The 12,938-nt window shown below is 44.4% G+C and overlaps 1 protein-coding gene across 2 annotated transcripts in view; it reads left to right on the top strand.

Moving 5' to 3' along the window:
* The window catches only part of DHDDS (dehydrodolichyl diphosphate synthase subunit), a 30,027-nt gene that overhangs the window by 10,352 nt on the left and 6,737 nt on the right, over positions 1 to 12,938 (top strand). For both annotated transcript variants that reach the window (XM_039231016.1, XM_039231008.1), the window contains exons 7-8: positions 6,751 to 6,865; positions 9,052 to 9,159. In XM_039231016.1, coding sequence (XP_039086947.1) covers positions 6,751 to 6,865; positions 9,052 to 9,159 — 223 coding nt within the window. The remainder of the gene's footprint in view (positions 1 to 6,750; positions 6,866 to 9,051; positions 9,160 to 12,938) is intronic.

The raw sequence follows: 12,938 nt of genomic DNA, 5'->3' as shown, positions 1-12,938 counted from the left end.
ATAAAATCTTTAGGGGCACCTGGGTGGCTCAGTTGGTTGAGCGTCTGACTTGGGCTCAAGTCATGATCTCATGGTTCGCGGGTTTGAGCCCCACATTGGGATCTGTGCTGACAGCCTGGAGCCTGCTTTAGATTCTGTGTCTGTCTCTTTCTCTGCCCCTCCCCTGCTCATGCTCTGTCTCTGTCTCTCAAAAATAAATAAACATGGGGCTCCTGGGTGGCTTAGTCGGTTAAGCGTCCGACTTCGGCTCAGGTCATGATCTCACAGTTTGCGGGTTCAAGCCCTGCGTCAGGCTCTGTGCTAACAGCCCAGAGCTTGGAGCCAACTTTGGATTCTGTTTCTCCTCTCTCTGCCCCTTCCCCACTTGTGCTCTGTCTCTGTCTCTCAAAAATAAATAAATGTAAAAAAAAAAAATTAAAAAATAAACATTAAAAAAACAAAAAATAAAATCTTTAAAAAGAAGAAGAAAAAGACCTCCTCCTGGCCCTTTGGCAATATTTTTCCTAGAATGATTTTTCAGGAACACAGCCTGTTGGGGGTATAGTCCTTAGGTCTCTTCATATTACAGTTTCATGCAAGATTCAGGTATTTTTCAGAAAGAAAATTGTTGCTCAGGAACAACACGTGGGATCCTAATTCCTAGAGCTGGGAGAGACTTTGGAGGTCATCTAGCCACTCGGTCCCTCTCATGTTATTATTAGTGTAACCTTTGGTAATGATGTTAATAAACTTAATAAGAGCAAAAGTAAAATAACAGCAAAAGCACCCAGGCATTGTGTCACGTGCTGTATTTCATTCAGTCATTAATCTCACGCGTGAGAGCTTCGAATGTCTTTTTCCATTTTATAGATGAGAACACTGAGCCGAGTGTTGGAGGGCCCTTCCCCAGGTCAGTCCGCTGGTCAGCGCCAGAGCTGACTCCTCTCTAATGCTGTCTGCTTCCAGAGTTCTTGTCCTTTCTTTACCTCTAGCATCTGGGATCTTGGGACCCAGGAATTATTTGGATTCCCTTTTGGGAATAATTTGATTTACCTGGGAAACTACATTAAAAATAAAAAAGTTACTCCACGAGAATGGAATTAGATCAGAAGAAAAGGAGACAGTTTTTTATGGGGGTTTTTTTGGTGTGGTTTGTTTTCAGTTTGTTTTTGTTTAACGTTTGTTTATTTTGAGAGAGAGAGACCGAGACAGAGTCTATGTGGGAAAGAGGGAGAGAGAGAATCCCAAGCAGGATCTGCACTGTCAGCACAGAGCCCGACTCAGGGCTTGATCTCATGAACCCATGAGATCACGGCGTGGGCAAAAATCAAGAGTCGGATACTTAACTGACCGAGCCACCCAGGCGCCCTGATAAGGAGACAGATTTAACACTATTCTGTAAATCCTTTTCCTTTCCAACAGCTGGGTCATCTTTCTGTGCCATATAGTTCATTCATTCAATCAGTCATTTATTCACTCAACAAACATTTTAAAAGTGCCGCATAAAGGCCAAGCACATTGTTGTACAGCGGGAGTACAGTGGTAAGAATAAAAATACATATTTCCTGTTCTCAAGGAGTTCTGGTAAAGGACACAGACAATAATCCGTTTTGCACATTCACATACAGTTATAATGGTGATAAGTGCTGTATGAGCATCGGCAACAAGAATTTATAGTAAGGAATAGACCTGCTCGGAAAGGCTTTGCCAAGGAAATAAGTGGCCAAAGAAGGAAGAAAAAGCTGTAACTGGGGACTGAAGAGGTAATGTAAGGAGCTTGTCGGTTGCAGAAAGGCTGTTAGAATAATCTGTGTATAGATTGCCCAGAATGGAGCTTGGGTGGGTGGTGGAAGAGGAAGAGGAAGAGGTCGAATAGACTGCATGAAGTGTTAGGAAGTAGATAAAATCGAGAGGCCTTAATGGACTGGGTCTGGGGAAAGGATGTGTTATGAGTGACTTTAGGGCTTTTGACTTCTGAAAGAGTGCAGAGGGGTGCCCTTCCCGTGCCACGGAACCCTGAGGGAGGATCCAGTTTGAGGAGGAAGGTCAGCAGTGTGACTTGGGATATCCAGTAGATGTAGAACATAGCTCTCAGATCGACACTCGTGAGGAGGGGATGGGGACTGGACATAGCAGCGTGGAGGGCATCTGTGAGTGGTTGGTAACCGAAGCAGAGAGAGCATGAGTACATTGAGAAGAGTCTAGAGTAAGGAGAGAGAGCTGAGGATGCAGTTTTGAGAAACTCTCGGTTTTGCTGCCTGGGTAGAGGAGAATGAGGCTTAAGGAGAAAAAAGGATGAGCAACTGGAAAGGCAGGAAGAAAACCTGGCAGTCAGTGGTACAGAAGCGTAGAGAAGAGGGAATTGGTTGGTGCAGCTTGGGAGGGGGGAGCATTGAGGGGGGAGCAGCAGTGCCGCATCCTGCAGAGAGGTCAGTTAAGTTGTGGATGGAGAATGAACTGGTGGGGGAAGAAGTTAAAATGCTGGGTTAAGTTGGCAGAGGGCAGGCAGGAAGATGAGATATGAAAGAATAGGAGGGATATATGAGTAGATGCGTGTTAATGTAATTCTCTAATTCTTGACATGTGGGGTGATTTCGTAGTTGTTCCCAATATTATTGTGCTTTATAGTGAATGTTTCATTTAAAGAGACAAATATTGGGGCACCTGGGTGGCTCAGTTGGTTAGGCATCCCACTCTTGGTTTCGGCTCAGGTCACGATCTCGCAGTTTGTGAGTTCAAGCCCCACATTGGACTTTGTGCTGACAGCGCAGAGCGTGCTTGGGATTTTCTCTCTCTTTCTCTCCCTTCCTGTGCTCACTTGCTCACACTCTCTCTCTAAATAAATAAATAAACTTAGAAAATAAATAAAACCAAGAGACAAATGTTTATGCTAAAAAGAAAGCTATTTAGCGAGTAGATTGGTATGCATTCACGCCTAGAACTAGAGCCTGATCTTGCCTCCTAGTTCAGTGTACTTGATACTCAGACCACATTGTCATAACCACTGACCTTTATCTTCTCCTTATTGCCCAGCAAGTTTTCCCATATTTGTTTTCTTTGCCCTGTATGGCTTAGTAACTTACCTATGTGGGATTAGTCAAGCAGATACGGCGTGGGCTGGGCAGAGTCACCAGGGTAAGGGGGCTACAGCCTTGGGAAGCTTGGTGTCCTACTCAGACTGGAATAATCAGAGCCCTGTTACACACATACTTTTATAAAGGTCATACGTGTTCATCAGAGAAGATTTGCAAACTACTAGATCTATAAAGGTGAAAATTTAGATCTTCCAGGATCTCCCCCTCAGCAACGCTCCTGGAAGCACTTGGATTTTAAATATATCTTTCTGGCCCTTCCTGTATGTTTAAGTATTTGTGCGTGAGTTTAATCAACGGAGTTGATTTTTCCCATCAAGTTGTGACAACATCTGCTACCTGTGTTAGGGTTCTAGGGTGTTTGTAGGTACATCATAAAAAAAAAATTATTTTTAGCCTTTATTTTTTAAAAATTTTTTGATTTAAGTCTATTTATTATTGTTCTTTTTTTAAATTTTTTTTTATGTTTTATTTATTTCTAGGAGAGAGAGAGAGACAGTGTGAGCAGGGGAGGGTCAGAGAGAGAGGGAGTCACAGACTGAAACAGGCTCCAGGCTCTGAGCTGGCAGTCAGCACAGAGCCCGACGCGGGGCTCGAACCCACGAACCGTGAGATCATGACCTAAGCGAAAGTCGGACGCTTAACCGACTAAGCCACCCAGGCGCCCCTATTTATTATTGAATGAGAGAAAGCACACAAGCTGAGGAGGGGTAGAGAGAGAGGGGGAGACACAGAATCTGAAGCAGGCTCCAGGCTCTGAGCTGTCAGCACAGAGCCCAACGTGGGGCTCAAACCCACGAACCGTGAGATCGTGACCAGAGCCAAAGTCAGAGGCTTAACTGCCAGAGTCACCCAAGCATCCCTCAAAAACTGTTTTAGCTTATAAGCTCCTCACATTCTGAAAACCAACGTGTATTTATTTCTGAGATCTGTTTTCCATGATTCATTCATTCATTTATTCAAACATGTATGAGTCTCTGTCCCCAGAACGTTCTATGCTAGAAGAGCAAGAATACAGAGATGAATGTCAAGGGGCTTGCCCTGCGCAGTTCACAGTGTGGTTCATGTACATAAACGAGTAATCCACGGTGCTGTGTACCACAGTAAGGATGCACAGGGCAAAGCTGACGAAAGTAGTGGTCAGCTGTGGTTGGAGGTTAAGCCAGAGTCCTCTTTTTAAAACACAAGTCTAATAATGACATAAATATTTATAACCAAAGAAATCACGCTCTGAACACTTGGCAACCTGAATCATGCCTCTGTTCACTTGATGTTGTAATACGAGCACTTTTCCATGCCTGTTTGTTTTTTTAATATTTGTTTATTTTTGAGAGAGAGATGGACAGAACATGAGCGGGGAGGGGCCGAGAGAGAGGGAGACACAGAATCCAAAGCAGGCTGCAGACTCTGAGCTGTTAGCCCATAGCTCTCTGCGGGGCTCAAACTCACAAACCATGAGATCATGGCCTGAGCCAAAGGCAGACACTTAACCAACGGAGCTACCCAGGTGCCCCACATGCCTCACATTTCTAATAATTCTTCATATCATTATTTTCAATGGCTGCGGAATATATCTTGCTTTAATTTACTTAATCATTCTAATTGTTGGCTATGTAGAATGTTTCTAATTTGTCATTATTACAAATAAGGCTACAATGAAATCTATAAACTGAACCCTTTTTTTTTTTTTTTTTACTTTTTTTGTTTTTTAGTGTTTGTTTATTTTTGAGACACAGAGAGAGCATGGGTGGGAGAGGGGCAGAGAGAGAGGGAGATGTAGAATCTGAAACAGGGTCCAGGCTCTGAGCTGTCAGCACAGAGCCTGACGTGGGGCTCAAACTCACTGACCTCGAGATCATGACCTGAGCGAAGTTGGACGCTTACCCGACTGAGCCGCCCAGGCACCCCTATAAACTTAACTCTTATCACCATTTTAGATGGCTTCCTCTGGATTTGGGTCTGGATGTGTCCATTTCACCTTATTCTTGTCAAGGTTTTCTTTAATGTAAACTACTCTAATTTTATAGGTGGAAGTTGGTATTTTATTTAATAGAAATTACCTCTCTGGGCACCTGGCTAGCTCAAATCGGTAGAGCATGTGACTATTGATCTCGGGGTTGTGGGTTGAGCCCCACATTGGGTGTAGAGATCACTTTTTAAAAAATCTGTTACTTCATTTCATTTGACCCTCAAAATAACCTATAAGTTGATAGGACAAATTTGCCCATTTCAAAGATAAGGGAGCTCAGAAATTATATTGATTGTATAGCATCTCAAATTTCTTAATTAGAGGATTCAAACCATGCTGCAAAGACAAAACTATCAGATCAGGGAAATCTGAACTAGATTTCATTTTGCAAGTCATAAGTGCATATTGTTTACCGTATGATGTTCGGAAAAAAAAGAAAGCTCCCTCTGTGATTTGCAGTTCTCTCTGAAAGAGTGTAGTCTTGCTTTACATACTTAGCCCAGATCTCTCTGCTTTTTTTCTTTTTTTTACTCTGCTCCTAGAAGACTCTTCCCACTAAGAAATCTTACTTGCTAGACCCTTCCCAAGATACAAGTCTTACCACTTGGAGATTCCAAAATCTGCCTCTGGCTGCTTAGTAAGGACTGGTAAACGGTTCTTGGACCCAGCAGACCCCAGCCTTGCTAATACCCTCTTTCAATGAACGGGAGTGTTTTACTTCAGATAAATGGCGGCAGTCCCTACCCTGCCTTCCTCGGTCTCCTTTCTAAGTGTCTGTCTGCTTGAGAAAGTAGCTCTTAACAAACACAGGAGGGGCCGGCATTTTGGTGTTTTTTAAAATCCTAAGTAATGTGATTTTTTTTGCAGCATTTCAGGGTCCATGGTGGCCGGGTGGCTCAGTTGGTTAATAGTCCGACTTCGGCTCAGGTCATGATCTCATGGTTTGTGGGTTCGAGCCCCGCATTGGGCTCTGAGCTGACAGCTAGCTCAGAGCCTAGAGCCTGCTTCGGATCCTGTGTCTCCCTCTCTGACCCTCCCCTGTTCATGCTGTCTCTCTGTCTCAGAAATAAATAAAAACATTAAAAAAAATTAAAAACTGTTACAATAAATTCAAACAATGACAAAAGTACATAAAGAAAAGATAGTCTACTTCTTATCCAACCCTCCAGAAGTGATCACTATTAATAATGTGGTGTATATTTTTCTAAACTTTTTCTTTATAGATACATATATTCATATGTGTGAGTGTGTTCTCTACACTGTATATTTTCTGAGGCTTGCTTTTTTTCAATATTAGATGTGAGACATCTTTCCCAGTCGGTGCATTTAGATTTATCTTTATTAAAAATGGCTATATTAGTATTGCATCAAATTGCAGGTCAGATATATGCATTTTAAAAAACAAGGCATTTTAAGTGAAGGACATAGTCTCATGGTTGTGTCTGGTTGTAGGCCTACCATGAAAGGCCTTTGGGCAAGTTATTTATCTTTTCTGAGCCTCAGTTTCCTTATCTATAAAATGAAGATAGAAATACTTTGCGTAGTTAGTTGTGAGGATTCAAATCATACATCCCTTTGAATGTTAAGGTCCTTCTGCCTATATCGGCTAATGGTGTTCTATCAACTGGTAAGCCTTAAGTATGAGTTCATCAGGAGAATAATCAAGAAAGAGATGTGTGCTTATCTTTGTCTCTTCCCCACTCACCTTAGTGATGTTTCTGAGTCTCTGCTTGATAAGTGCCTCTATACCAACCACTCCCCTCACCCTGACATCTTGATCCGGACTTCCGGGGAAGTGAGGCTCAGCGACTTCTTACTCTGGCAGGTAAGTAGTTTGCCCCCATCATCGTGTTTATGTCAGCCTGAAAGCCGTGGCTGTGTCCACAGGGTGGATTTAGTGGGGCTCATCCCCACCCCTAGCTGTGCTAGTACCAGAGAACTGGGGCTGGGGGGCGGAGGGGATCTGGAGAAACGTATCCAGACTGTGCCTGGGAACATTGGCTGTCCCTTCCTCAACTGTCCAGGGCTTTGGCAGCCTGGGTTGTTCTTGCTCTCTAAAGTGCCTAGAGGAAAGTCAAGGCTACCCAGCTGTGGTGCAGACTTCACGCGTGCCCCGGTCAAAGCCCTGGACGTCTGCCCTGTCCCTGAGCATAAGTTGCTGCCCTGGTAATCTTGCAGGTACTCCATCGCCTCTGAGGTAGAACTTTGCCTTGCGGTTACTTGTCTCTCTCCTTCATACTAATGGCCGCGTCTATGCAAGCACAGTCCACAAGGGGTGTAAACTCTATGCAGACTTTTCCTTGGGAGCCTGCTGTTGCCTCTCAGCTCCCTTACCCCAGTGTAAGTGGTCCCCCTAAAGCTCACAGCCAAATCAGTTTGCCTTTACTTGAACATCCCCAGCATCTGTTAACTTGGCCCCTAAGTGGCACATGATTGGAGAAAGCCCTTGTTCAAGGAGAGGTTGGAGGGACTCAGCTTAGAAGCAGTTTCCAGAAATTGTAATGGACTAGATAGTCTTAAAAAATTTAGCTACTAGGGGCGCCTGGGTGGCTTAGTCGGTTAAGCATCCGACTTTCACTTAGGTCATGATCTTGCGGTTCGTGGGTTCGAGCCCCGCGTCGGGCTCTGTGCTGACTGCCAGCTCAGAGCCTGGAGCCTGTTTCAGTCTGTGACTCCCTCTCTCTCTGACCCTCCCCTGCTCACACTGTCTCTCTCTCTCTCTTAGAAATAAATAAAACATAAAAAAAAAAAAAAAATTAAAAAAAAAAAATTTAGCTACTGAAGATACTGTCAGTCTTTGGCTATGTTGACATCATGTGCAGTTTACGTTTCTTTGGTCTACTCTGCTGGTCAGATCGTGTCTGGAAAGTTTACTTCTGGGCACTGAGTTTTAAAACACTGCACCGGTAAACTGGAGGGCTTAACAGAAGCTGTCAGCCCGGATGGCAAGGAATCTGGAACTCTTGTCGTTTAAGGATGTGACGGATAGTGGTCTGAAAAAGGGAGGCCTGGTGACAGTGAGTTCCTCCTTTGTGCTGGGCATAGGCAATGGCCACCTCAGAAGTAGTCCCTGCTGTCTTCAAATGTATAGTTGGCAAAGGCAAACCGAACAAGTCCTTAGAACCTTGAGGACAGATAAGAGGCAGCTCTCATCTAGCCTTCAAATATTTGAAAGAACGTCGCTCTGAAGAAGCAGCAGACTTGTTCCAGAGAACAGACCCGAGACCTTGGTAGAAGTCCCAAGGAAGGTGACATTGGCTTAGCATGACAAGCTGCCTGACTACTCAAGTTGTCCCTCTTGAGGCACTGAATTCGTCACTCCTGAGGGGATCAAGCAGTGGCTGTCAAGAATGTTCCAAAAGGGATTCTTCTGCCAGTGAAGTTCACCCAGCTCTGTCATCTGACTGCTTTACGTACATTATCTTAAGTTTCATAGTACCCTAAAAACCAGGTAGTTCCCATTACGAAGTTTTACAGTCGAGGAGACTGAGGCCCAGAGAGGTTAAGTAACTCGCCTCAGGTCAAATGGATGGTAAATGGTGGAGCTAGGATCCAGAGCCAAGCAGTCTGGCCCCAGAGCCCATGATCTTAACCACCGTGTCCTGCTCTGCTACTTAAAAATAACGGCAGCTATCATTTGTTCCTTGCTGACTTTTATCAGACAGCGTGTCTCCCAGATGACCTCTAAGGGCCAAGAGCCAATAACATAATCCAGATGTTATTTCATCGTCCTAAAATTGGCTCTCAGAAAAATCCTGGTGGGAATGTTGATCTAATCGTGCTTTAGTGCTGCCTCGCTGTGGACAGGTGCCTCAGACGGCCCCTCCCCACGAATGAGGTAAATTGGGGCTGGCGGTGGCAGCAGCAGCAGCGGCAGCTCGAGGTTCCTGTGTCAGCTCGTCTCCGGGCTCCTGGGTCGTGCTCGGCCTGCTCCTGTGGAAGCCTGACCCCGGAGTATGTTCCAGCAACATGCTATTAAACTCTCCTGTCTTCCTCCTGCCGCTTTCCCAGACCTCCCACTCCTGCTTGGTGTTCCAACCCATCCTGTGGCCGGAGTACACATTTTGGAACCTCTGCGAGGCCATCCTGCAGTACCAGATGAACCACAGCATGCTCCAGGTAAGAGCTGGTCTGACTGGACCTGAGAGAGGAAAAGGTTAGCATTGATTGACTGCCTGCTATTTACACAAGCCACTTGCTACTAAGCACGTTAATGATGATAGTAGCTACAACTTACTATGGTCAGGCGCTCTGAACATTTTATAGGCGCTATCTCATTGCATGCCCCCAAGATCCCAATGGCATAGGTATTATCAGCCTGACTTGTGCAAGTGAACACACTGAAGTTATTTTTTTAAGGACACATAACCAATAAGAGACAGAACTAGGATTCAGGTTACATGTCTTTCATCTCTTTGCCACGGAAACCCTAGCAAGGCCGCTCGGTGAGATTGTCCATTATTCCCTGATGGTACGAAGCTTATCAAAGATTGTAGAGTGGAAGCATACAGGAGTCAGGCGTCTTCCAGAAGGGATTAAGAACAAAATAGCACTTTCCTTCTATTGTACAAAAGTGTGTTCTGCCAAGTTCTGTTTTCAAGTTTGATCACCGGATCTGGAAACAGGTTTTATTAGGAGGCAGAGTCCCCTGCATCTGATTAGAGTTCTTAATAATGATAGTGGTAGTGTGCCTGGTGGTGGCGGGAGCTAACATTGAGGGTCTGCTGAGGCACTTCGTTGTTTTCGTGTAAGTTTTCTCATTTTACCCTTCCGGCAATCCCACAGGTCTGGTGTCTTCATTTTCCAAATACGGAAACAGAGGGGCAGAGTAACTGTCTCAAGGTCACAGATTTTTGAACCCTTAGCTGGTGCCGTTTCTTTTTTCTTTATTTTATTTTATTTATTATTTATTATTGAGACAGAAACAGAGCATGAGTGGGGGAGGGAGGGGCAGAGAGAGAGGGAGACACAGGATCCAAAGCAGGCTCCAGGCTCTGAGTTGTCAGCACAGAGCCCGATGCAGGGCTTGAACCCACAAACCACGAGATCATGACCTGAGCCGAAGTCGGATGTTTAACCGACTGAGCCACCCAGGCGCCCTAGCATGTGCTGTTTCTTGACGCTAGAGAGATAATGGCCAGGAGGAAATAATGATGTTAAGTCAGGACCTCTCAATCCCCTTGGAGAATCTGGTGAACACCATAGACCATCTCCCTAGAAAAGTTGCACAGACCACTCTAACATGTGGCATTTTGCACAGGATTGTACTTATCACTGAAATACTTAGACTACCGCCAGGATTTCACATAACCCCTGGAATCTGTCCATGAATCCTAAGTCCAGAGTTCCTGGGATAAGTCAGTCAAATCATGAAGCTTTGGTCCTAAGCTTGGTCATTTTTCTCAGAATATGAGGAATTGAAAGAGGAAGTTCTGTTCAAGTAGAAGGAAAAACAGCAGAGTCTCAATTATCCACCATCAGTGAGGAATGAATATCAGAAATTTCCACATGACCATAGCTTCTCTAAGAACCAAAACTTTTGTCTCTCCTTTTTTTCCTTCCTATCCTTTTTTGTTGGAGAACTTTCTGAAAGGTGCCTTGGACATAACCTTTGGCACCGACTGTATACCAGGCACTTGCTGCCAATTATGATGATTGATCACATTCTAGTGATGTTAATAACGGTCATGGCAGCTGCCGTCTTGAAGCACTTCCTTGGACAGTGATGCCCTTGACTGTTAGCCCAAGCTAGATGGTCCCAGAATACTTGGCTTTGGGATTTCTTGTATGTTTTTGTCCGTCTTCCATCTTATTTTCTACCACTGTCAAGTGGCTGGTTTTGACAGCATCCCTCCTTCTCTTCCTATTTACTGTTTTAAATCAGCTCTTAGGCAAGGAAAGCAGTCAGTCAAGCTTGTTAGAAATATGTCTGTAAAAAAAAAAAAAAAAAAGAAAAGAAAAGAAATATGTCTGTAAAGTAGGAGTTAACGGTCTCTGAAGCCCAGAGAACCTTGATGTGTGAGCTTTTGTGTGTGGATATTCTTATCTCTGATTTGGCTGTTCAGATGCCTTTTATAGTAATGTCAGGTTTTTGAGATGCTTTCCTGAGTGGCTTTCAGAGGAGTTAATTTCATTCATTGCATAGTTATTGAGTGCCTAGCATAAGTCAGGTACTAGAGAGTCCCTACCTTTGTGGAGCTTATAATCTCACTTGAGGTAGATAATAACCTAGCAAACAAATATAGAAGATTGTTTCAGATTGTAATAAAGCCATGAAGAAAGTAGAGTGGCGTGCTAGAAAGTAATGAAGAAAGCAAGAGGTACTGAATAGAGCAGCCAAGGAAGGCCTTTCTTTCTTTCTTTTAATTTTTAATGTTTTATTTATTTCTGAGAGAGAGACAGTGTGAGCAGGGGAGGGTCAGAGAGAGAGGGAGACACAGAATCCGAAACCGGCTCCAGGCTCTGAGCTAGCTGTCAGCACAGAGCCCGACGTGGGGCTCGAACCCACGAACTGCAAGATCATGACCTGAGCCGAAGTCGAATGCTTAACTGACTGAGCCACCCAGGCGCCCCATGGAAGGACTTTCTGAGGAAGTGGTTTTTATGCCGTGATATAAAAGATGAGAAGTAGCCAAACGTGTGAAAATCTGGGAGTAAGGAATTATTCTCTACAAAAAGAGCAGCAGTGCAAGGGTACGGAGGTTACTAAGTTTGGGTCTTGGAAGAACACAGGCCAGCATGCGTGAGAGAGAAAGTGGGGGACAGGCTGTGAGGGAGTCAGGCCTCTGGTTACATACAGCCTTGTGGGCAGTGGCACCACTTCTGAAGAACTTTGATCAAAGGACTGACTGGATCTGATTTACATTTTGCAAAAGTCACTCAGGTTTTTCCAGGGGGCAGGAGTCAGGGACCAGGCTCCTACAGTAGTCCAGGTGAGAGAATGTGCTTAGAGGAGGTAGTGGGGAGGGGGTGTAGGGAGAGGGAGGGCTGAGTACATTGAGATGGGGAAAAAAGAAATGTTAAAATAGAAACAAATGAAAGTAACTCTAAGTCAATAACGTAACCCATAGAAGAAATAATTAATTCAAGTTACCCAAACAGTTCTCTGTCTATACATCTTTAGTGGGATATATAAGGATATTACAAACCCAAAGGAAATTTAAACATTATTTAAGAGGTTTTTGTTAGTGGTAATGTTGATGGTGTAAGTTTGAAACTCTTATGTATCCCGGAGGATGAAACACACGAGTACAAATATTAATGTTACTAGGAATCAAGGCATTTAGACTTGGCCCAGGCATTTGGGGGGACAGTTCTGTTTTCTGGGGTGAGGTGGGACATGTTCAGGGACAGCTATTAAGAGTTCTGTTACGTACCTGTGAATCAAAACTGCAAACGTTTATTGAGTTCTTCTCACATCAAGCGTCCTTGACATAGACTCTGTGCAGTGCAAGAAGGTGAGATACTGTTGTTGCTGGTGCTGTTTTTAAAGTGAGGAAACCATGGGGCACCTGGGTGGCTCAGTCAGTTAAGCGTCCGACTTCAGCTCAGGACATGATCTCACACAGTTCATGGGTTTGAGGCCCGCGTCGGGCTTTGTGTTGGCAGCTCAGAGCCTGCTTCAGATTCTGTGTCTCCCTCTCTCTCTCTCTCTCGCTCACTCTCTCTCAAAAATAAACAAACATTAAAAAAAAATTTTTTTTTTTAATGAAGTGAGGAAACCAAAGTTATAGCAGAGGTATTGACTATCCTGACTCTTTCTAGCAGGCTCCTTGGGGATCCTGGCCAGGCACTCTCTACCCAGGAGTCCTCCGAGCTCTATTTCTAGAAGTTCTAGCACCCCAGCAGAAGCACTAAGGGTAGATTCCAAACTTACAACATCCTCGCCAGTCTGACCT

Source organism: Hyaena hyaena, unplaced genomic scaffold (assembly GCF_003009895.1).
Source record: "Hyaena hyaena isolate Hyena2069 unplaced genomic scaffold, ASM300989v1 scaffold_3, whole genome shotgun sequence".
Lineage (NCBI taxonomy): Eukaryota > Metazoa > Chordata > Mammalia > Carnivora > Hyaenidae > Hyaena > Hyaena hyaena.
The sequence above is the reverse complement of the archived record's forward strand: the minus strand, read 5'-3'. Positions and strand labels throughout refer to the sequence as shown.